Raw genomic sequence first — 25354 nt, forward strand, 5'->3', positions numbered from 1 at the left:
GCCTTGGCACAGAACAATAAGGCAGCTTGATTAATTTCTTTAAAACTAGATTTCTTTAAAAAATTAAGAATGTCACTGTTAATACACAGAAGCAAGATTATGTTTAGGCTTACCTTCCCAAAACGATGACCTATCAAAAAAAAAATTCCGACTCCTATACCTGAGGTCAAGATCAACAGTATCTTATACTAAGTGCTCTGGCCTACATTTACAGGAGCATGAATACAGATCTAGTGATGACTGAAAGCATTATTAGTGGTTTTAAAATTTCTGATTAAAATTCGTTAAAACACACCATGTCCATAGACTATACATGTATTGTTCTTCCCACAAACAATGAAAATAAAGCAGAAAGATAACAGATGGGGTTTCAACAGCCGGACATTTTAGCCAGCAATATTCAACATAAAAAAAAACCAGAAATCAACCTTAACAATTGTTAAATTACTGTTTATTTTTCCCAAAATTAATAGGAAGCAGAAAGCTTCCTGAGAAACAGAACACTCATAGTAGCTCAGTCTGTTCTCTAGTGGCCATCCATAAACCACTGCATTTTAGTGAGTGGCACAGGCATAGAAAAAGAGGATAAAGAATGGGGAATAGGGTATACACAATACTACCATGCTAATTAACAGCAGGAATAGGTTTGGACAAAATGCTGTGGTGTGAAAGGAAATGTTCACCTATCATGGAGTAATACCCATGTTAACACATGCTTTAGTGTTTTGCTTCCTATGCCAAACTTCCAGGGCACTTGACACCTCCTGTGTCCCTGTGAATAGAAGGTCTAAGCACAGATGGCATGAAGTGAAAATAACGCAAAGAACAAGGGCAGGAGGGATAAGCAGGGAAGTTTTCTCGACTGCACTCTGAACTGTGTTGAGGCACACAAGCTCTCCTGCCTCTGTGATCTCATTGTGACAGCTCAGCCTGAAACACAGCTCCCAACTTCATACACCTACAACAAGAAGCAGGTATGGTATAAGAAAAATCCAGAAACCAAATCACAGTCATGTAAAATATGATAAATCTTTAAAAAGTTGACACCTTTTTCATGTAGTTTGGTATTAAGTCAAATTATGTTAACACCTAGACAAAAAAAAAAAAACAATTTGAAAACCAAAAATTAATGCTAGCACATTGACTTTTTTCTACTAAAAACTTCCAGCAAACTCAAACCAAAAGAATATCCTGGATAGAATGCCTACAGTTACAATGTAGTATGCATAGGTTCTCTATGGGTCTAGTCAAGTAACACTAAAGCTCTAAAAGTGTGTTTTAAGAGAAGTAAGATTCATGACCCAGAAGCCCTGTTCCTTCTGTCCTGTGTTTAGTTGTCAACAGCAGAATATCTGTCAGCATGGCTTGTACACACAAAGAAAACCAGAATGACACAACCCACTCCTATTACCAAGACAGAAGCTCCAGTATGGCAATACTGTGGTTGTTAAAAAGGCAGGCCAATAAAATTCTGCTTATTGTCTGAATGCAAATACTGAAGAGGAATGTTGCAAAAATTTTCTGAGAGGGATGCTGAAGAGCGCTTTTAAATTGCTGGACAAAGGGATGAAATTGAAAACCTGGAGAAACCTGATCTACAGTCAGAGCCAATGCTCACTTGTCTCAATATTCCTGTTTCCGCTCAAAAAACAAATGCTCTAATGTGAAACAGCAAAAGAAAAAAAATTACTTCCCACATAAATTCTATGTCTCACATAAATTAAGTTCTATATCAGTGAAGCAAGCAGTAAAGGCACATTATCTCTATCGCTGTATTTCCCTACAGACTGAAAAAGCTGCTGACCTCAAATCTTAGTCTTCACACCAAGCTGACAGAGATCCCCATTCTGTTCACTTTTCATCAAAACAGACAGAAGATCTCTTTATAACTTGCAGGAGACATAGGCTCCTCAGAAGCTGAGCCTCAGCACAGCACCAGCAGAAGACAACTGCTGTGCACCATCTAATGCTTATTTTCGTCCTCAGGGACTTTTCTTTTGGTGTGGAATAAGAAGCTAATATGCAGGATGAAATGCTACTCATGTTTCCAAAACTTTGAACCTTGTTACTTTATTGCAATTTGCTCATTTTGAAATCTGTTCTCACAACTGAAATACTACAGTAATTATTGCACCAGTTAAAGAACTGAGCATGTGTAATATTTCAGCTTCATACAGCCACTAAAAGCATAACGTCCTCTGTCAGAATGTCTTGCAGTGGTGTACATTATAGATGTGTCTAGGAACCTGTGTGTGTACATATAGGTACAAAAAAATCTGGAAAATGTTTCAACATCAACTACACATCTCACTCTTCTAATTAAATGTATTGTTTAAAACATAAGTTCAACTATGAATGACAGTTTCATAAAAAAGCAACACCTCTGAACTGCAGCCCCACTTATGCCTTCAGTACACCAGGTCTTCTGGAAGAGCCAGGAAAGCTTCAGAATCGATGATTTCAGCCATGCCCCATTTGACACAAACTATGCAGAACCAACATTGTGCCAATCAACTTATACAGCAGAAACTATGGCACTCACTTCATCTAAAATACAGGCTGCAGAATGTCCAAAATACAGCAACTTCCCCCTGATTCTGCAGCTGCCACAGCTCAAGACTTACATACACTGCCAATACAAACTCTGCCATGGGATTTCCAGGAGAAGTTCCACAAGATTTTAAGACAAGGAATAAAATAATGGAGGGTGTGGGAAGGATGATACAGAAATGAAAAAACCATGTCTGAGTACAGTGACTCCCAAAACCTCTGTTCACATACAAGTCACTTGCAGAAAACCCTGATGTCCAAGCCAGATTTGCAACGCTTTCATTTTCCAGCCTCACCTGGTAGTAAGACTATATCCTCTGTACATGATGATAAATGGAGGAAGTTATAAATTGACACATCACACTTGCACACTCATTACTTCAACATCACACTTACAAGGACCCTTCCCTTCTACCAAATTCTACATGACACATGTGGACCAATAACTTGCTTGAAATTTTTTGACATGCCAGTTTAGCTCCTGGCAACCTGTTACCAGAAATCCCTTAGTTTGTCTCTAGAAAAGCTGACTGCCTGGGAAGCCACCCAAGACCTGAAAAGTTATCCAACTGCTCCAGGTTCTATACAAAACTAAGAAGGCAATGTGGTTCAAGGAGAAATTACTTCTCAGCACATATATGGCAATGGAACATACATCCTGGGCTGGGAGGGACACAACAAAGACACACACTCGTCTCGGAAGGAAAAAAAATAATTCTTTTCTCCCACATTTTGCTTTTAATCAGTCTCCACACGAACACAGGAAGCCGAGGTTGTGGGGACTTGAGCTGAAGAACCTCCCATGCTGCTGAACACTGAAAGAGGGAAGTAGGTTTTGACACTACCACAACCAAACCACTAAAATACTCTGATTTTGGCCACAGAATGTTTCACTTCTTCATGCTGCACAATTCTTAATATGAACCTTATAAAGCAAAAGCTGTATTGAATATTTGATTTTGATTTCTCAGTCAAAATATTTTTCCTTCTTTAAAGGAATTTTGGTAATTTATTTCCATTAGTTTCTGCTTGTAAACAGCAATTAGCTCTATTTTACAGCCAACTTACTCAAAAGAATGGCTGAAATAAATGTATTCACTGTTCATCTAACCATAGATAAATGCTATGAAAAATCAAATCCTTCAGAAAAGGAGAAGAGTAACATAAAGGAATTATAAAAGGAAAAAAGAAACATTACTCCAAATTTTTCACAACCTTCAACCATTTCCTTTCCAAAACCAAGCAGAAAGCCAGAGGAATACTAACAAAGAGCCCATAAAGATTCTCAACAGCAATGCAACCACTCAACTTTCCCATACCTTTCAGTGAAGCTTTACAGTAATGCATTTCTGCTTCTGCTCTCCTCCAACTCATCTTCCCTCTCAACTCCAAAGATTACAGGTTGATTCTACAGACAGTATCTCATATATGCTGCTCCCAAATCCTCCCAACCGGGCTAAGCTTTGTCATTATCACGTTGTTATTGTCTTCCTCATCAAGTCCGTGTTCCACAAACATGTCTCTGATTAAAGACAGACAAGTCTGCTTAATAACCATAGTCATTATCACCTGGTTTCAGGTGCTGCCTGCATAACACTTCATTTTCCTTATTTCTACTATGTTATAGCTATAATTGTATTTGTTCCCCTCTTCAGCATTGCTTTCGGGATGAATGAGATCAGCAAGCAAGCCCATAACATGAAATAAGCCTTAAGCTTAAGTTAATGCAAGCTGGAAAACAAAAAGTTGGAATAAGAAACTAGGTAAAAAGCACACAGGAAGCATTATTACAAGCAAGCATATTACTTTTGCCAAGCACTGCATATGTACCAACACATATACTATAACTATTATCAAACAATTGAGCTCAGTCTCTGTGATTTAAAAATATAAGTCAATGCTGTGGTGTGGGGGCCTAAAGAAATTACAGTTCTGTATGCCCAACAACCAAGAATTACTGGAACACTGCAAGTCAAGCTTCAGAATGAATTTATACTAAAGTGGCAAGAAGCTATAAAATCAGCACTAACAATCCTAAGAGCACTATCTGGATAAATAAAACACAATTTCATGTCTGCATGCCAATCAGTTTAGATACAGGTTCAAAATACTTCATGCACATCCTGGCACGGCAATATTCTTTTAAAGCAACATCTCTGTAATCACTCAGATTTTTGGTTCTCCAAACACTTGGAATCATGAGACAGTGTGTATGTATCAACATTTTTCTGTTAAAAAATTTATTCTTGATAGCAGAACATTTGTCTGGAGAAGACATTCCAGCGTTAGTTTTAACTGTAAATGAGTAGAAGTCTTTGCCCAAGAGCCGCTGAAGAGAAGCAGTAGGAAAAAAAAAAAAACCCAAAACAACAAAAACAACAAAAACCGCACCCCAACTAACCAGCCAAAGAAACCCAAACCACTTTCTAGTAAGCTTTTACAAGAAACTCCACTGGTATAAACTGAAACATAAGCAGATTTCCTGCAATAGCACGAACTGGGAAGTCGGCTAAGTAGCCCAGAACCGACAGCCACATTTCAGGCGCTACAAGCCGCGCACAGAGCAGATCCCTTCCCGGCCAAAGCCCCGCAAACACCGCCCGGCCTCGCTCGGGGCCGGCCGGGGCAGGGCCGCCGCGGCTCCGTCCCGCGCACAACAAAGGGCTCTTGTCCCACGGCAGCGGCAGGCGGCAGCTGAACCAGTTGGCCCAGTACCCTACCGTGCTCTGTGGCACATCAAAGGCTGGCTGTGACCTAAGCAGACAATTAGGATGTGTGGGTGTAGAGTTACAGAGTTCCAAGAGGTCACTCACGGATGAATTTTAGCGCCGCGGTACAACCCCTTTATAAAGCAGTATTACTGGCTTTGCGCAACCAGCCTTCGGGCTGACCCCAGATCTAGGCAAGGGACTGCAACGCTGCTTGATTTTTTTTTCTGTATAAAGTTTACTGCAAAATTAAAGTGCAAATCCTGAGATGAGCTAAATAACTTAAACATATGTATAACAATTTTAGTTTGCAAAGATACTGTGTTACCTCCTCTTAAAGAACTATGTAACCAAGTTAGCCAAGGCACTGATGAGGGAAGGAGGGAGCAGCTGCAGAGCAATTAGCAAGGACAACAATCACACCCCATTGCCACACACTCAGGCACAGCAATAAGGCACAACACTCCAGCACAAACAAGGCTTGTCAGTTCTGTACACATGGTACAAACATAAACTCAAGAGATACTTCCTCACAAAGAAACCCAGGCATGGTTTGTTCTCTGCAGAGGTCACCACCAGCATTAACACCATCTATCCCACCACACTGCACTGCCCTTCTCACCACCTCCATCCCAAGGTGCTGTCACAGGACTATTTCTCCGCTCAGTTCTGCTGCTCCCCCAAACACAACTCTCCTCATTTAACCACCAGTTCCAAACATGCATGCCAAACTAATAAAGACATACTCGAAACAAGAAAAAATTGGGGCAAAAATCACAACACATCTATATCATGCCAGTAATTTAATCATGAAACGTCACATAAAGTCGAAAAGTTCCTAGATGATGCAGTAATAAAAATATCAGAACAGATGCTTTCCTTCTTCACTCTTAGTCTGGCTCTAGCAGTATGACTAAAAAAGATCACTTGCTAATCAGAGATGAGTTTGAGTCAGGTACTCTAAACAGTTACACAGCCTTGTGGCAGACCTTCATGCAATCCTGTACTTGGGATTCACAATGACAACAATCAGTACACAAATCTGCATATTTTTGTATTTTCAAAATACATTATGTTTGGGTTAAAAATCAACTTCGTTTAAAAATTGAGAACATGATCTTAAAAACTATTATCCCATGATTCAGGTGCTTAACAAAAAGTTTTAAATAAAAGCAGTGAAGTCCTGAGGTTTGAAAAAATATCTTAATGCTTTAGCTTCAGTCCAGCATCTCCTTTCCCATTTAAGATGATATCCGACAGCAAGGAATCACCAAGCTGGGCATTTAACTTCCAAATGCTGCCAAACTGGAATGCAACTGACACTATGAGAAAGCAAATTTTGTTTGCAAATTATCATATCAGGAACTCAGGCACTGGTTTAACAACATGAGGGTCATACTTAATCATCTTAACTCATGCAAGCAGCAATATCTGAACACAACCCAAGAGACAAAGCGTTCTCTTGCTAAAGAGGAGCATATGCTTATGCACCTCGTTAAACTGAATTTTTCAAGTGATGCTGTTTAAGGAAGGTCTTTAGAACTTCCTCCTTTTTTTTTCTTCTCCCTCTTTTTTTTTTTAAGACCTAAGAGATTAGTGTATAGAAACTCACTTCAGCTGAAGAAAAATCTCTAGGGACCAAACAACTGATTTTACAAGTTGAAAAAAATGAAGCAAACAAAACAAACAAAAATATCTAACACCAAAGTTACATTGTAGCACTTGACATGAAATTAATCAAAATGAAACATAAGCCTGTATTTTCCTGCTTTTTCTCTTACACAACTCATTGAACTGACAGAATTTTCTCTGTTTTCACCAAATTGCATCCCGAGAGCTCTCAGAACGTTGTAATCATTAATTCCTACACATTTAATTAAATACTTCCAAACCACAACTTGTAGGAACAGATCTATTTCTGTCAGGACACCATCAGAACATAAGAGTTAAGTGTAACAACCTTACCAAGGATAATGCAATCCCTGTATGGTAGTTCAAGAACTGAACCATATATTTCTGAAAAACACTCTATTTTACAGAATAAAATTTGATTAGTTACACTAATTAGAATATTATACACCCAAGTCAAAGGGACTTAGTATGTTCATGTCAGAGCTATGTTCAATAACAGTGAAACCTCAAAACACAGAACAGCACTATTTTTCATAGCATTCAATAACCTTTGAAATGTTACTGTGATCACAAAAGTAATTTCTACTGCTTTTTCCTTTAATTAAAAAGCCAAAGAGCAATAAGCAAGATGACAGAAGCCAAGAGTAAGATGAAGAGAGAAATAAGTATATATAAATATATTCCTATGCCATCTGGTTTAAGTTATTCACAAATTAGGAAAAAAGAAATATCAAAATCTTTTCATTTGCCCTATAATCAGTGTTTTTTTAAAAGAGTTTTCAGATATTTTTATGTAAAGAGGATTGTGAATTCTAATTAAGATATAGCTTTAAGCCAGGCTCCTCCATCATACAATTAACCTTAAATCCAGCCTCTAGCCAAGCAGGGTACAGATGGAGATAGACAGATGTAATTACAAAGTCCATCAGCAGTAAGCCACTGGGAGAGGTTACAGGCTTTCCTGTATTTCTACTTTGTATTTGGTAGGCTATTTTTATCAAAATACACCAGGAAGACACAGCTACTGTGATATACTTACAGCACTTTTATATTAGCTTAGGCGTGCATCATATACTTTACGGCACTAACTTTGAAAAAATTACAGCTGCACTCTCATTTCTGCAGGCTGCACGTCTCACAGAGCACTGGAGAAGGTATTGCACTCCCAGCTTCATTTCTACCCTTCAGAATCAATTCCTCCCTCCTCTACTTCAAACCTCTCCAATTGTAAAACTCTATTTTACCACCATTCTGAATCTCTCAAGTGAGATTAACTGTATAAAACACATGATTTTGAACCTAAATTCAAAAAAAAAAAAACCAAAAAAAGTTTGAAGTTGGACCTTGGCACATCATTTCTGGTTTTGTGATGCATGTTCTGCTCTGCCATCGTGTCTGGATGCACACCTTGGTTTCCTCCAAATAATGAGTTGAAGGCTTGTGGACAGGTTTCCATCATTGTCACTAAAGCCATGCATTCATGGAAGTTCACAACTGTTGTCAATTTTGAGATAAGAGCCAGCAACATCACGATCCATTTAACAATCATCTAAGAATCAACTTTTCACGTGAATTTTGTAATCCTACATCTAAACATGGTATAGCAACTAGAACTCAACTATCATTCTATAGTTTCTTATACCAAGAGTATTGAAGAGGAATATCCAATAGCAAGGCATAAAGCATGTAGTTTGGCATTTTCCACTAATCACAAACAGTTTCTGCTTCGTGTCTGAAAACAGTACTAAGATTGCAAAATGTTACTAAGTTTCCATTTAAGATGTGCAAGTAGCATTTAAGCATAGCAAAAAAAGAATACTTTATCCTCACATAATGCAGAAAATTCACATCCCACCATAATACATGAACCATTTGTTTATCTGAAAGCAGCAGCAAAGATTAAATTTGCATTAACCATTTTACCAGTTATCCCATCCAAGCTGGGGAAATCAGCTACACCTCCCATGCACTGCAAAGGGCTTTCTTGAGGAGTTTTACACAGGAATTGAGAAAGGAATCACAAAATAGACAGATGTGGCTTTCTTGAGGAGTTTTACACAGGAATTGAGAAAGGAATCACAAAATAGACAGATGTAATGGTAAAGCGTTCAGACTCCAACTATTAACTCTAGGGTCATGAAGTGACACATTTAAGAACAGAAGAATTAAGGGTATTCATGCACATTTTAATTATGGATCACTGACTATCTGACCATGCCAAGGACCTGGGCAACAAATATCCTGACCTAGATGTTCAAAATGATTTGTCAAAAGCAGATGTACTTCACTAGAGTGGCAACTATAACAGCAGCAGTGAGCAAAAAGCTTTTAAACATTTATAATGCGTGGCAAGGAATTCTTTGTGCAAACTCTAACCTTTAGTGAGGACAATCTCAGCTATTTTAACTGACTTCATAACAAAGCACCCAGGAAAAGCTCACAGCCACCACAGCAGAGGTGGCTGAGGTGCTCTCACTTCTCTCAGCCACATTCTACACATGTCAGCCCTGAATCCCTCCTGCCACAAAGCTGAGAGACCCTGAGCCCAGGCTGGCTGGTTTGCTCTCCTCTGACCCCAAGCTCACAAAACACCTGATTTACAAGGCAAGTTGAAAACACTTAAATGCCACCCCAGCCTGAGCCCATCAAAGGTCACTTAGGTCTGCCAACAAATTCAGAGCTTAAGCAAGCACACCTAATTTCCCACTATATATATTTTTTTTTTTGCTCTTAGAGAACTCCACCTGATTTCTATCATTAAAGCAGTCCTTGTGATCAGTTGCCTCATGCTTCATTTACAACGCATTATTCACATCATGCTCTGAATACACATCCTTTCCCTCTTCTCCACAGCAGAGAAGTCCTTCAGAGATGATCCTTCCATGACCAACATTCTCACACTTACCTACATGATGTTCCTTCTTTACTTTTGCACTAGGAAACTAATGCAGAACAATTACCATCAGTAATGCTGAATGTTCAGCTCAGACATCCAGAAAATGGCTGAAAAAAAAACATCAGAAGGCAGCTGGCAAAAAAAGCTTCTCTCTGAAGTGCCATTTTTAAAGAGCATTATTTGAAGCTGAAATTGTTTTTTATGATGAGATGAAATGAGCATTTTTAACTTAAGCATTAGCAGGTTTGCTCTTAATGAAGTTCTTAATGAACACAGCCCTAGAGCTGCTTGGAATACTGAGAATGGCATCATTTCCCCATGATGCCACTTCCAGACAAAAATGAAGATACACACTATATTTTGTAGTATGTACAGAATAAAACTAAGACTCCATGTTACTTTATTTAAATCCTAATCTTGATCTGAAAAAAAATTACAGGGAGAACGATATATTTTTCATTGTCTTCATTATGATAACTAGCCTATGCTTACTGAAAACTAGCCTTTGGGTAATTCCTCTTTAGACAAAAGTCTGTAAATTTCTTGAGGCTGATATAAAATTAAGACAAAAAAGCACGACAAAGCATTTTCTTTGACATGTTTTAAAAAAGAAGGAAAAAAACCCCTGAAAGTTCAGCAAGATCTCTGATAGGAATAAACACTTTGGCAAAACCAAATTTTATATTCAAAATGCTGCAGATACATGTATTTAAGATGCACTTATTAAAACACCCACACAACATGAAAAAACTGTTGGAGCAGAAAGGCTACCTTCCATAATTCACTTCTGTACTTTAATAAGAGAACTCAAGAGAAATTTTATTTCTTCAAGGACTTTCTAAATCCTTTCAGGAAATGCCTAGCCCCTGGTATACCCTGCAATCCAATCATCAGACACAGACAATTCATTTCCCCTTTCCAACATGTCACCTCATGTATTAGCTTTATTTATAAATGCTCAGAAAAACTGCATTAACCAAAATAAGTTTGTAACATGAACATCAGAAATTCATGTTTTAGGTAATTATAACTTTTGAGTCTCACTGAAGAAGCTGTGCTTATCATAAGGATCTCTCTTCAGAGTTATTTCTCCTATTAGGCTCTTTCTCATGTTTATCTTCCACAAAGCACATAGGTAAACAGAGAGAACAGGTCCTCTACCACAACCATCATGAACAGACACTGAGTACTCAGCGGGAAAGCTGAGAAGCCTGTCTTCACAACACACCACATGTGAACTGAAAAACACATGAGCACAGCAGAAAATCGAGAACAGAGATTAGCCAGCCAAATGAGATTCCACTCCATAAGCTAACAATGTTCTGTTGAAATCAAGCAAATGAAGCACGCTTTTGGTTATTTTCTGAAACAGATCATACAAAATGCAGACACTATCTACATTAGGCACTACTTAGAATTAAATCAAGGCCAAGGCTTCATGATCTATTCCATTAGGTCAGAAATCCTACAGCCTCAGTGATCCAAATTCACCTCCTCTTACTGTCATAAGACATGGGAATTATTCTGAATATTTATTATCTCTCAAAAGCTATTATTTTACTACAAAGTGCAATAAAATGGCTTTAGCTATTGCTGTGCATTTGCGTCTTGCACAGTAACAAAAATGCATGCAACCACACTTCAGCAAAGCTTAATTTAGGGGTGCACTGTAGGAATAAGTCAAAATATTTTGATAGGGGAAAACTAGTCTTGAAAAATATTATCTACTTTCAATACATGTTTTTTTAAAGTATTTCTCATTTAAAAAAAAGCATGTACTAAAAATTTCCACACACAAATGTACCCATATAATGCAATTGATGAGATGAATGCTTAGAACTTATAATGTGGATTTCCTCCATCAGCACCTACAACCCTCAGAAAGGATCTGGCTCATGTGCCCACAAGAAAGCTGAACATATACAGGGCCAAACAAATCAACTCCAAATTGTATTGTTGCAATGCAGAGCTGCATAAGAAAAAGAACTTTTCAGAGCAGTACCCAGAAATTCCTTACAAGAGAACACAGTGCAACAAAATGCTCATGACTGCAGCCAAGCAATAGCCACTACAATCCTTCCAGCTCCAGTCTGCCTTTACCTTCTGCTTATCACTGGTATGGAGGAAATCACAGGCCCCAAAAGACAAGCTCAGAATCAAAACCACACTTACAACTTGGCATTTTGCAGCACTGAAGAAATTTGCTATAGTTAGCTCTAAAATTAAATTGAGATTTGACATTCTAGACAATATAATGAGGTACTCCCTGACAAATGAAATTTTATGCAAGTCATGTATGCACAGCATATCACTGAAGATCAGCTCAGCCAGGGATAGAAAAACAGCTCAGCATTTACACTGTGTTTCCTTCCAGTCCAGCACACACCACACACAGGTTTCAGCCAAACATTGTTGCACAGAACAGGATTGCCACCAGCCTTGACAGACAAGTTTCTCTTGTATGTTTTTACTGATTTTCATATTAATACCCATGCTCCTGATACCCTACCAAGTCCTAAAATTCTGAGGCAGAAAATACCTCTGACCCTAGGATCTGAAACTAGGACTCTGTGTTATCAAGGAACGTTCTTTTCAGCCAAAACACTGCTCTGACACTTGCAGCATGCAGCCCCTGAAATACTCCTGATTACCTCAAAGGTGCCAGGAAAATAGGAAAGGTTCATGAACCAGGATAACAAATGAATATATCTGAAATACAGCATACTTTAAAGTGCTGGCCTACACATTTTCAAGGGCAGCAGTTCAGAAAAATATCTCACTACATGTCTCTCAAAGTTCATGTCTTCAGCCTATATTAAGTCAGCCTTTGGTTATTCAACAGGGAGGGAAGCAGGGTTAAAGCCTTGAGGCAAACTAATCAGACCCTTAACCAAAAGTAGTCAATGCATCTTCCACAAAGTGTCCTTTCACAATATGCCCTAAAGGTAACTAGAAGCCTCAAAACTTTAAATTTCCCCATCAGAAAAGCAAAGACTGCTTGTGCACAGCAAAGGAAAGCTGTGAGAGAATACCTAAATAGAGAGAGGAAAACAGGCAGCCTGAGCAGCCTATGGTTGATTGCCACAGAAAGCAGAAAAAGGATCGAACAAGTCAGATTTTCAGAATACCCTTTATTAAAAGAAGGGAAAAATACCAATACCTCAAGGTGAAAATAATAGAACTGAAAGTGAATGCCCTCTTGAGACTACCTCTTCTGTGATCTTGAGAGGATTTTGTACTGCTTTTTGTGCTTTCAGTATTGCTAAAATTCAGGTACACCTACAGAGTTTGTTCAGAGTCCAGTCTTACTTACATCAGAAGCACAGGATGGAACAGCTGATGACAATAACAAACCAGTTAATCAATTACAAAGGGAAGCCTACTGTTATGACTTGTTGTTTGGTGGGGAGTTTTTTGTTTGTTTTGTTTTTCTTTAAGGCCTTAGCATTTCATATTCTTTTTAACCACACCTACTTAAGTCAAATGGCCTTTAAACTGAAAGAGTAAAAACACATCCTACATTCAATTAAAGCTTAAGCAAGCTCTCAAATAACATTGCTCTCTCCCATCAAAGTGTTCAGAAAAGAAAAACCAGACTGGAAATTCATGACTACTTTAAATATTGAGAAGTGAAGTTAATAACTGGGTATTTTTGTTGTGCTGATGCATTTAGCCTCAAATAAAACCTTTAGATAACCTGATTTCACCACCATTAAACAAATACACTTGCTCACCACCTGAAAAACACATCATCATGACCTAAATGCGAATGAGACCTTCTTAAAAATCACTGCAAGCGTTCACAAGATTATGCATGAAGTGTTTAAGAGAACTTTAAAATTAAGTATCAAGATTCCCTGAAAGAAGTTATTAAAACAACATCTGTCAATCTTGTGTCACTTTCTAGTTGAAGAACTCCCAACAACTCAATCAACCGCTCTTTCTGCAAGAGGATCATAACTCTGGAAGGCAAACTCACATTATATAAGTGCTCCAAAAAGAGCTAGATCACATGGTTACCCAAGTCTCAAAATTCCCCCTACAATGATTTTTCCACAAAAGCATGCAACAGAGGAAAGCTAGCCACAAGAAAACCAAATACAAACAAGAAAAACAAACAATAAAGATAATAAATATAGTTTTGTGCTTATTAAAAACCCCCATGAACACCTATGCAACAATTCAGACTGATTGGTAGTTGTCTACACCAGCTTTATTTCCCCAACCCACAAGTTCTGATTCTTCTACAGAAAACCATACTTATACTTGTCAGTTGGTCAGTCTCAGAAAAAGAGAACAGAGTTGAAAGGGGATTTTGGTGCACTGACATCAAAAGAACACAGTTCACTTACACCAAAAGTGAGTTCACAATTCCCACTAGATTTTACATCCATCCTCAAGGAAAATACCTTCCTACCTACACCCCAGCTATCTCTTCCCACACAAACTCCATTTTGAGCATTACTGAGCAGCAAACAACCATCAGCCTCACTTTCTAAGGTACAAGAGGTACTTTACTGATGACATTGCTCAACCCAGGGAGCTCAGCATGCAAGGCCTGGATTCTGCCAACATTTGCACATGCCCAACCTGATACATATAAATGGGGATTACTCACATGCTGGAAGGTAAGTACATGAATAATAAACATGTTTGTGAATCAGCAATTATGTGCAGGTAGAATAAAAACCTAGAGCGAAAGGAGAATTTTTTAGGAAAACTGATTTTGAAATTAGTTTAAAGAACATTGGCTTTGAGGGTTTGAAGGTGGGGAAGTAGTTTTTTGGTTATATCCGATACATAATAAATTGTCAACGACATAAAAAGTCTCCGAAAATCCAACCCCTCAACTCTCCAGTTGAAACACTTAATGGTTTTACAGTCTCACTTGCTTCTTCTCTCCAGCTGCAGGTCAGCAAATCTTAATCAGGATGATACAGGCTATTTAAAATACATTGCCTTCATCAGCCAGCTAGAAAAAAATTTATGATTTTCAAAAATACAAAGACCAGCTCACCAGAACAAACATATTAATGCTGTGAACAAGCAAACTGCTGAGCAGCTCAACCCATGAACTGTGAAATTAGAGGTTTTGAAAGCTGTGAGGAAGAAAGTGGTGTTATATATATGAAACAGACTGCCTTTAACTTCCTCTGACACCAGTTTGGGTAAGAAGGGCTTTCCAGTTGTAGGATGTTATTCTGTATGCCCAGTAATCATAGACTGTCTAGAAAAATGTCATTCAGCGTTCACCCCAAGTGGCCAAGTACTTCCATCAACTTCAAGGGCCATCAGTTCTTGCTATCACGAGCTCCTGGTGCCTGGAAAGGGTGTCCCATGGAGATCACACTCTTGCACAACAGCTGGCAGCAGGAGCTCCCAGAGTTAACCTTATTTGTTAGCTACAAGAGGAGTGGATGCTGGTATTACCCCATCAGCACCAACACACCTGCTAGTACACCACAACCCATGACAGGCATATATTGCACATCACACTGTGCACTGGCTTTTTTGAATTAGTTTCTAAGTAATAGCACTACGGACCTCCTTCAATATTTTAGTAATTTTGTCTCCCATTGACAAGAATTAATATACCAGAGTATCACTGAAAACTCAGAAAAAATGGCCCTTCTGGAAGAGCCAGGCTCCAACATTTGAGACAGACTAACAACACCGGTCTCTTCAGAGGACAGCACCCCTCTTGTCTGCTTCTACTAGAAAAGCATTGTTAGCCTCAAGCCAAAGCTCAGCCACTGCAAACTTGCCAGCTCCTCCATCAGAATGATTCAGTTCTAAATTGCCACTGTTCCCAAAAAAGCAGCCAACGACTTGCATCTTGAAGGTCACAAACAATGTTTCACCACGAACTACTCAATATAGCTCCATAACCTAGATGTCTCATCTACGTGACCACAGCTCTTTTCACAAAAAGTTACATCCACTAACAACACGTTTTTCTGTCTCCATCAACACTATGAACGGCTTACATAAAGAAATGTTTTAGCATTACTATACATACAGCATTTTTCAATTCCTCTTATGAAAAGAACCCACAACAGGAACTAACTGCTTCACACTAAAACCCAATATGTGCTGGTGGCTTATCATGGTTTAACCCCAGCCAAAACCATGATAGGACTGACCAGCTCTGTCCTTGGGGTTTTACAGAGTAAGGAATCCTTACAAGCAGTTTATCAACACTTACTGGTATCTTTCTAATAACTGGAATTCTGAATAAGGAATTTTAATGCTATAAAATAATAATTAAAGTAACAATTGATAGGAGCAAGGAAAAATAAGAAGCAAAAATAAAGAAATTAAAGTAAAATCTAGAAAGTGGCAACAGCAAGCAGCAAATGGGAGAAAAAAAATACTTAGCTCATATTAGAGACTGCTGAGAGAACTGGAAAGCCCAAAGTCAATATCTGTGTGGTGGATTGATTTTCACTAGCTAGACAAGGGGTCCAAAAAATCTGACAAACTAGGATTGGTTACAGCTGCAAGAGAACAATGAGACTGAGAGCAGTAGTTAAAACCAGCTAAAGATCTGAAACCTCTGAAACAGGCAGTCTTTAAGCTTTAACAAGTAAGTAAGAAGCAAGTTACAGAAAGCTGTTGGCTTTCCTTAATGATCATGTCTAATTTTTTAAGACACCAAGTCCTGTGTGTGTCCAAAGCAACTTGATAGCTGGACGCACCAGCACCACCAAAATGGTTATTATTCCCTTTACTCTGATGAAAACAATGTCCCTGGGAGTTTACTGTGGGCAGCTTTCTTTCCACTCCCTCCCTGAGCACAGCAAAAATGTAATTGAGAACTACCACCCTTGGGATTTATGAACTACTACAAGATGCATTTCCTTCTTTGGAATTGAGAGCCTACTTCCATGAACTTACCACTATTAGACATTTCATTGGGAATACCCATCCGGACACTTGCCAGAATCTCCCTGCATTTCTTCAGCCTGGCAATTCCACAAGATAGCAAAAATCTGAGATCACCAAAAGACACAGGTACTGCTAAACTACTGCCAGGTGTTTTATCAAGGTTAATTGCTGCTCAGTGCTGCTGAGGAGCTGCACTGCTCCAAAGGTGACTTCTGAACACTGCCTGCTTTTTCATCAACACGATTTAAGAAATCCTGCAACACGACTTGCATAGCTACCCTGGGAACTAATAACAGGTCTGGAAAAACCCAAACACACTGCTCTACTTCTCCCACTCTTCAATTTTCAGTGACAGAAGGGAGTATAAATTGTACTTAATTAAAAAATTGCCAGTTCAGTCCTTGAGTCAGTAAATCATGTTTTTACAATTTCTCCTCATTCTCCCCTCTCTCCGGGAACGCACACTTACAGCACTAATTCTCATCTCCTGGAGAAGGGTGTCTGCTCCCCTTTGTTCCACCTGGCTCCTACAGGAGTGTCACAGCACATGCCACGGTTGAGACAGCCACAATACACAGAGTGTCACCACACAGTATCAGAAAGCTTTAAGCATCCCCATACAGAATAAGACCATACCACTTTAGAAGGCCTTAAGCTTCTACCCTTCTTGTTCTTCAGCCAACCTTTTATATTCCTCACCCTGCATGCTTTACACCTGTGTGCCCTCTGTTCCCTCGGTGGTTGGTCAGCCCCTGTGGCTCATTGCTGTCAATGCTGCTCACCTGCCTCTCACAGCTGTTTCCACTGGGGATGAGGCTCAGCCCACCCCAACCACCACAAACTGTGTGCCTGCATGGAAAGCGCATCCTGCCTCCCCATCTCACACCCTTCCTCCAGAGTCTCTCAGCTCTCAAACCCTCTCCTTTAGCCAGTCACCAGCCAATGCTTAGGGGGGATCAGTCAAGACTTTGTGAGAGATGGGAAAAAAGAAACAAAATGTCGATGTCCCAGCACCAGGTCCAAGCAGCCATGATTCCAGCTCTTCAAGGTCAACCCTGGAATTACTGCATTTCCTGTGGGTCTCCAGTGATGCTGTCAGAGAAGTGGGTCCCAGCTGCCTATCTCCTAAATTTGTACTTACAGAGCTTAACTTTTGTGTTTGGTTTTAAATATGCTGAAAAGCTTTGAAATATCTAGAACTTTGTGATTTCAAATCCCATATTGTCCAAAACAACTTGGTTCATTTTTTCATATACAAAGCAGACAGAGGAAGTTGAGATAATCCCTCCTTTTTTCCCTACTCTTAAACATGTCCACATTTACTTTCTGACTGGGAATTAACATTTTATGTCGGACCAAACACAATTAGAAAAAAATAAATCTTAATAAATAAGAGAAGAAAAATTTTCAAAGTCAATCTACAATCATCTTCTTTCTTTCCTGCCCCTTTAAAGATATTTTTAAATATGCAATCAATTTTGAGTTCTAAAACTTAAATTCTCATCTTGAAACTGTTAAAGAAAACACCTTTAAAGCCTAACACAGTCAGTCTGCAGCTGGAGGAATACAGAAGACCAACTGCTAATAGGAAAGAGAACTCTGAACCTAAAATATTATTAACTGTGCAAGCCATAATGAAACTTTTGAGTTCAGCAATTGACTCTGCTTCAAGATAAATTGCATCTCTGTAGCCCCACGTGTTCATCTTGGAAACAAATGCCAAGCTCAACAACCAAACCTGCCTTTACCCATCTTTGTAGTACCACAAAAATGTAAGTACAAAGCTCTATGTTATCTGAAGCAATTTGAAGACTTACATAGGTTCCTCAGATTTCCATTCTGGTCTTTTAATTACACGTAAAGAAAATATATTTTCATAGCACTTGTCACAATGAAGCACCTTCCATTGCATTATTGTCAAGGACTCTTTATATGACATAAAATTCACATGCAGCAATAGTAAGAATGAAACATTTTCTGGTAACCAAGATATCTAAGAGACAATTGAATGCTCAGAAATCATTTATTTTGATATCATAAAGGATATGTACTTCTTTAATCAGGATGAGGATTTCCCAGATGTGTAATGGAGGTCATTTGCCAAATCAAGTATTTAATGGTAATCTATATGTTGACCCCCAAGTAAATAAACAAAAAACATAGCACACTACTTAAAGAATTCATCCATGTGCAAAACACTAGGAGATTTCAAAACAGCCAAGCAACCATTCTCACGTGGGCAGAGTCAATTTCTCTCAAATGTTTATAAAGAAGTACAATGTAGTAATCAAAGGTTTTACTTAAGGAAGAACTAAAGTCTCCAAACATGATTAAATGAAACAGAAAATCCCACTTGGTTTTAGCTTCTGCTTTACAGAAGGTAATTTCCTGTTTGATCTTGCCCTCTTAACTAACATTAGTTTCGCATACTATGCTTTATTTCAAAATTGAGAAAACTTTAAAAACATACGTTTTATTGAAGAAACTATACAGTTTAAGATTTAAAATCAGCAATTAGAAGTCCCCATAGAAGACAAATCTCTTTAAATGGTGACTGAACAGGGGGAAACTCTATAAAGATAAAAAACCTCTTTGTAAAGTAGAGAAAGAGTGAAAAAACCTTTCAGCAGCTACCAGGACCCCAGTTATTTCCCTTGAGCAGTCTGCCCAGCTGTTTACCTCCCTCTGTGTGGCACAGATAAATACTTATAAAAGTGTCAGCTCTACATTGTCCAGCCAGTCACAAGAACTGCTGGTATAAATAACAACCAGAGTTCCCATCAGAGTTCACACATCACCTTTAAAGCACAAAAGGAGGCAATATTTAAACTGAGAAGAAAGAAAACACAAAGTAATGGTACATGTTAACCACATCAAAATGGATGAAGAAACACTCATCCTACTGTAGTGAGTGGTGTGTAAGCTGATTTCTGAAACTTTGAACAAAATTATGTTGCTAAATTAGCTTCTCACTTCCCTCACAACAGCAGCATACTGGAAAAAAGAAATTCGCAAACACCACTACAAGACATTATTGATTACAAATAGTTATCATCTCCAACAAGCATTCAGGTGATATGCATTTTATTAGCCTCCTCTTCTAAACAATATTAAAATTACATCTACCACTGTAAGCTATCATTTCTACACACACTACTGTATGTAAAAAACTTATTCAACTCAAACTTATTCACCTCTACAGGTTTAATCAAAGGGATGTTTGATATATATATTTTTTACTTGTAAGAATAAAGGCATTTTACGTGACATGGGCTGTTTCACTTTGGTATTTTAAATACATAATCCAGCACTTCTCACTGCCACATGTACATCTTACTTCTTGCCAAAAAACAAAAAGTGACTTGACTCATCCACCTCCAATATCTCCAGTGAAAAGGAGTAGAACTCCCAAATGGCACAAGAAGAGCAGAGGGGTGGTCAAACTTCCTAGAGGGAGATATTGGAATAAAACTGATTACATGTTCAACATGAACCTTTCCATCACAGTTACCCTCAAACATGAACTCTTTGTGAAACACATCCAGGACAAACGCACAAAAAGACCAGGATTACCAGAGATTTTCAGTGGACACAGAAGCAGTCTCATGACTAATTGTCATAACACCTCTTCAGGGGGGTGCTGGAATATATGCACCAATATTTGAAGGCTCAGGTCCACTACCTTTCTATGGTCTACTATTAAATAAGCTCGCTGTCATCAATCTCCTGTGAACTAATTTTTAAACATGTTTATCACAAGAAAACTCTCAAAGTTAGCTTTCATTACCATTGATAAATGAAAGCAATAACATTTTAAAACTCATCACATTAGGAAACACTATTCCCCACACACATTAGTTTAACTCAGATTAAGCCTCCAGAACACAGTCAGTCAAACAGGATATAGCTCACTGTGACAATCAAACTACTTTTCCCTGGAAAATTCTGTGTTGTGAGACATTCTTCGATTCCAACTTGCATTTTAAAAATTAAGACTATTACTGCATCCAACATACACTTTATTTTTTTTCTACTTTTCATACTTTACACCTTTGATTTTAAGCCTGGGGAGTGCTGGTAGCACAGTACCATCAATTCATCTTCTCAACAAGACAAGAATGAGCTTTACTCTAACCATACAAAGCCATCATGGATGCCATTCTGGAAGGCAGCGAGTGCCCTCATCTCCCATTGATGTCAGACCACATAATGTTTCAAGTATTGAGGTCTATTGTTCAGTCCATTTCTCCCCCATCTTGTGAGGTCCTGCCATATATTCATTAGAAAAGGCCATACACTACACTACACTGAAATAAAACAAAACCTAAGACCCCCAAGCATTTGCATTTACAGAACTCTTACCATCCACAGCATCATTCAAGCAAGGGCACAGTACACAGTGCAACCACACATGCAAGGACTACTTTCCAGACAGAAGCAGCTCTTAAAGGGCTTTGTTTTCTTAAAGAAATTGTATCATTTGTAAGAGTCAGGAAGCCCTTTGAAAGCATTTCTTTATGTAAAATAGGTAGTGACACTGTAAATCCTGAACCCAGTGACAACAGTGGAGAGACCCCACATTTCTGAATCAGTCAACTGGGTCGCGCTGGATAATGATACCTGCACATCACTTTAATACAGAATTACCATTTACTCCAATTTTTTATTTAGAAACAGAGCTGCACTTGCAAGACCTTATATACTGTCAACTATTGTAATTTTAAAGCTTTGGTTTGTACACATGAAAGTAGGCTGTGACTTGTTTTGGAGGGAGGAGAACAGGGAAAGACCTGTGGATCAAAGCCCAACTTACTTAAGGAGGTGTTTTACACCCAAAATCTTCTCGTCTGGATTTGCAGTTAAATCAATGTTCTAATCTGTTATAATCAATGTTCTTCCCTTTTCTAACCGCCAAGAAGAATTACTACAATATAGCCTCAAACAAACACATGGCTGTCCAGAGAACGAGTTACGAGATTTACTCCAAGGCACATGTGCTGGAGCCCTGCCCGCCGGCCAACTCCGGCAGAGTGGCTGCACGGGGGAGTTTCGGCTCTGCCCGGCCGAGGAGCGGCTGTGGAACACCACCGGCGTCGGTGCTAGGGGAGAAAACCCCTCGGGGTTCGGGTTTCCCGGGTCCCCAGCCGACAGCCGACTTAGGGGAACGGCAGCAGCCGCAAGAACCGGGCTAGCCTGGCCTCTCCAAAGGGCAAGGAGCAGCATCCGCGGCACCTCTCGGGGACCAGTACCAGTGCTCCCGCCAGGACAGAAAGCGAAAGGGTCGGAAGCAGAAAACAAGCATCGAGAGCCCAAGAGCAAACACGGGAGAGTTTTATTCTCCACCGGAAAAGGAGGACCCCCGCCCGCTCCCTTCCCACCTTCGGGCGGGGGGCCCGAGGGGCCCGCGCTGCCCCGGCGGGGGTGGGCGGGGGCAGCCGCCGCCTCCTCCCGCTCCCGCCCCGCGCCCCCGGCCCCACTCACCGCCCGTCTCGGCCGCGGCCGGCGTCCCCGCCACGCCGTTCAGGTAGAGGATGGAGAGCAGGTGGGGCTGCGTCTTCTCCAGGGCCACCCGCAGGTCCTGGAAGTGGTCCCGTTCCTTGCCCAGCAGCAGGGCGATGAGCAGCTCGGCCTTCCCGCCGCCCGCCGCCTCCAGGTCGCGCAGGTCGCGGGGGCCGAGGGCGCCGGCGGCCTCCAGCAGCTCCACCACCTTGTCCACCTCGGTCATGGCCTGCGCCAGGCTCTGCCGGCACTGGGCGAGCAGCTCCTTGTGCTTGGGCTCCATGGCCGCTGCAGGGCCGCCGCCGGCCAAACTTCGCCCGCCCCCGGCCCCGCCGCTCCGCCACCGCCGCCCCCGGGGAGGCGCGGGCCGAGGCGGGGCGGGCGCCGCCGGCCGCCCTCCTCCGGCACCCCGCGCCCCCGCAGCGGCCCCCGGCGAAACTTCGTCCGGAGAGGAGGAGCGGAGCCGGGACAGGACCTGGGCCGAGGGCGGCTTTGCCTTCTCCTCTTCTTCCTCCTCCTCCTCCAGCAGGCGGGGGGCGAGCCGCCGTCAGGGGCTGCTGCTCCTCTTCCTCCTCCGTCTGGCGCCCCGCTCGCCTCCTTTCCGCCCCCCCGGGCGGCGAAACAACTTCTCCTCCTCCTGTCGCCTGTCCGCGGGAGGCGACCGCCGGGAGCAGGAGCCGCGGGGAGCGCCGCCGCTTCCCGGCACCCCGCACCCCCGCGGGGCAGTCGGGATAACTTCTCTCCGCCGCTCGCCGCAGCCACACGGCCGGGAGGGGGTGCGGGGAGACGGGCTCAGCTCCAGGCGCCTCCTTTCATCGGCGGGCGCACGCAGCCATATTGGCTACACAAAGCTGCCGCCTGCGCCGAGACGGGGCTGCGGCATCGCATCGCCCGCCCCGCGCCGCCCGCCCGCCGCAGCGGCCGCCGCTCCCCCGGCCCGCTCCGGCCCGGCCCGGCCGCCGCCCGCCCCCGGCCGTCAGTCAGGGGCGCCCCCGGTCCCCGTGCGGCGCCGAGCGGGGCGGGCCGGGGAGGGACCCGCGGCGCGGCCTGCCCGAGGTTCCGCCGCTCCTCCCTCCGGGGCTCCGCCGGGCCAGGACGGGGTGCCCGGGCCGGGTGTCTCGGCGGCGAGACAAAGGCGGCGCTGCCGCGCTGCTGACGGGCCGGGGCTGGGCCCGGGCGGGCCGTGCCGCTGCCCTCTCCCAAGGCGGGAGCGGCCGCCTGTTGAGGCTGCCGGAGTCGGCACCGGGCGGCAGCTCCAGGCGGCAAGGTTTATTTCGTCCTAAACCGGGAAAAGCTAAACGTCAACATAGTAACAGACTGCTTACGGGCTTTGTCCATTAGAATTTGCAAAAACAAAAGTTTGCAAAGCTATTACTAAACACTAGTAATAGCTGCTGGCTCATCTCCCTTGTAAATTTCTTCAGCGTTTTATGAATGACCAGAGACCATGCAATTGACGAATAGAGTACAGATGTGTCCGTAGTCAGCCGTAGCAGGGGGACGCAATTGTTTATCAAAGAAATAGGAGAGTAACAACTTTTCTGTCTGAAAGTAAAAGGGCTGCCAACATCACTTGCACCATATGTTAGCTTAATTTGCAAACAGACTGCAGAATGACCACAAACAGTTCTCATCTTAAATTCACATTTCATACATTTCAGTTAAACTGAAAGGGCTTTACTGGTTGTGGTGGTAACCCAATTATATCAAGAAAAAACTGCAATTATCTGACAGTCTCCGGTCCCACTAACCCTGCGGTTTATTTAATGTCCAGAGACCTGGACTCAGTGAGGTACAAAGGACAGCCTTTGTTGCCTAAAATTTCCTGTCAACGCACCTGGTGGGAGAATTCAGGTCCTGAACTGAGTTTCAAGCCACTTTATATAGCTCAGTAGATGATGATTTCTCTCATGTGAAAACATGAGAGAAATGCAATTGTGCTAGGCATTCTACTTCTGGCAAAGGCAGACAGAGAATAAGAGGAGTTAGGGATTGTTTTCAACCTTAAGTCATTATTTACAACAATACTTGAAACTACGGGGTGATTTTGAAATAAGTATCTTCGCTTTTGGCCTATTCATTTTTATTTTTTGGTACATTCATTTTTATTTAATGCTCTTGTAAATTAATTTCTTCTAATTTTGCATCCATGTTTTTTTTCAACAACTTTCTTTGCTATGCAAAATACACAGAGGTTACCTTTGTTGTCTAAGGACTAATGCTACAAATTCCTGCAAACTATGTTAGTTCTCGTCTATTTGAATTTATAAGAAAATCTGCCTATTTCTCTCTAGTTAAAGCTGGGCAGTTTTGCAGGTCAAGTAATTGCAGAATCCACAAGTGCTAGGTAACCGGAGTGCATTAATTGCTGGCCTCCCAGCACGGGTGAGAAGTGAAAGCTGCCTGGTGTCACCCACTAAGCACGCCTCCCTTGGCCAGTGCCACAGCAGGGCCCTCTGTGCCTGCCTCAGGACACTGTGCAATGCAAAGCTTTTGGAAGGCACATGCACAGGGAGACTGAAGAAAGATTGCACAAGTTATTCAAATATGTCCTTTTTTAAAGACTTTCTAATCTCAGCTAATCTCCTTTAACAATATTATTGTACTGTGTATGTGCTTAAACAGTTTCCTGTAAAGGAAAGGAAACATGCCATCAAATTTCATTAAGAGGCATTATGTTAAGAGCCCTGCTCTAGGTCGATGCAGCTGTTCTCTGCTACTTGAAATAATAAAGACAATCTTGAGTTCCCTCCTCTTCCTGACTGGGCACTGAAGAGCACCTTTCACCAGGGGTTACAGTAACACAGGAATGGTAGTGTTCAGGCAGGGCATAACTTGGCTATTTGAGTCTCATTTCAAAACCGAGAGGGAAGTGGTGGCTCTAGGTACTGCTGCTCCTGCCTCTCCCAGAAGTGTGTCTTAGTCCTTTGCCTTCTCTGCAAAATAAAACATTGATCTTTTCCTCATGCCTTGCCTGCCGATGCATATGCCTGTTGCCCTTCTCAGGCAGTGCCATGTAGCAGATAGATCTCTGTTGTACCAGGTTTCTTTCTTTCTTTTTGGAAATGCAGTTTCTACCTTTTTGTCGTATCTGAGTCTCTAACATTGCATTTGTCTTGCAAATGGTAAGTCTGCTCTCAGAAAAATGCAGATAAATTTCTCATTGCACAAATGTCTCTTC

General features: G+C 41.3%; 1 protein-coding gene across 3 annotated transcripts in view; it reads right to left on the bottom strand.

The window, feature by feature from the left end:
• Positions 1 to 23008, bottom strand: part of DLG5 (discs large MAGUK scaffold protein 5) — a 97673-nt gene extending 74665 nt beyond the window's left edge. For 2 of the 3 annotated variants that reach the window (XM_059477146.1, XM_059477145.1), the window contains exon 1: positions 22156 to 23008. In XM_059477146.1, coding sequence (XP_059333129.1) covers positions 22156 to 22456 — 301 coding nt within the window. In that variant the 5' untranslated portion in view covers positions 22457 to 23008. Of the gene's footprint in view, positions 1 to 16683; positions 16752 to 17143; positions 17314 to 22155 lie in introns of those variants that run through there. The other variant, XM_059477147.1, reaches the window with a different exon arrangement.
• Positions 23009 to 25354: the final 2346 nt, after the last annotated feature.

This window comes from Ammospiza nelsoni, chromosome 8, assembly GCF_027579445.1.
Source record: "Ammospiza nelsoni isolate bAmmNel1 chromosome 8, bAmmNel1.pri, whole genome shotgun sequence".
In the NCBI taxonomy this organism is placed as follows: Eukaryota; Metazoa; Chordata; class Aves; order Passeriformes; family Passerellidae; genus Ammospiza; species Ammospiza nelsoni.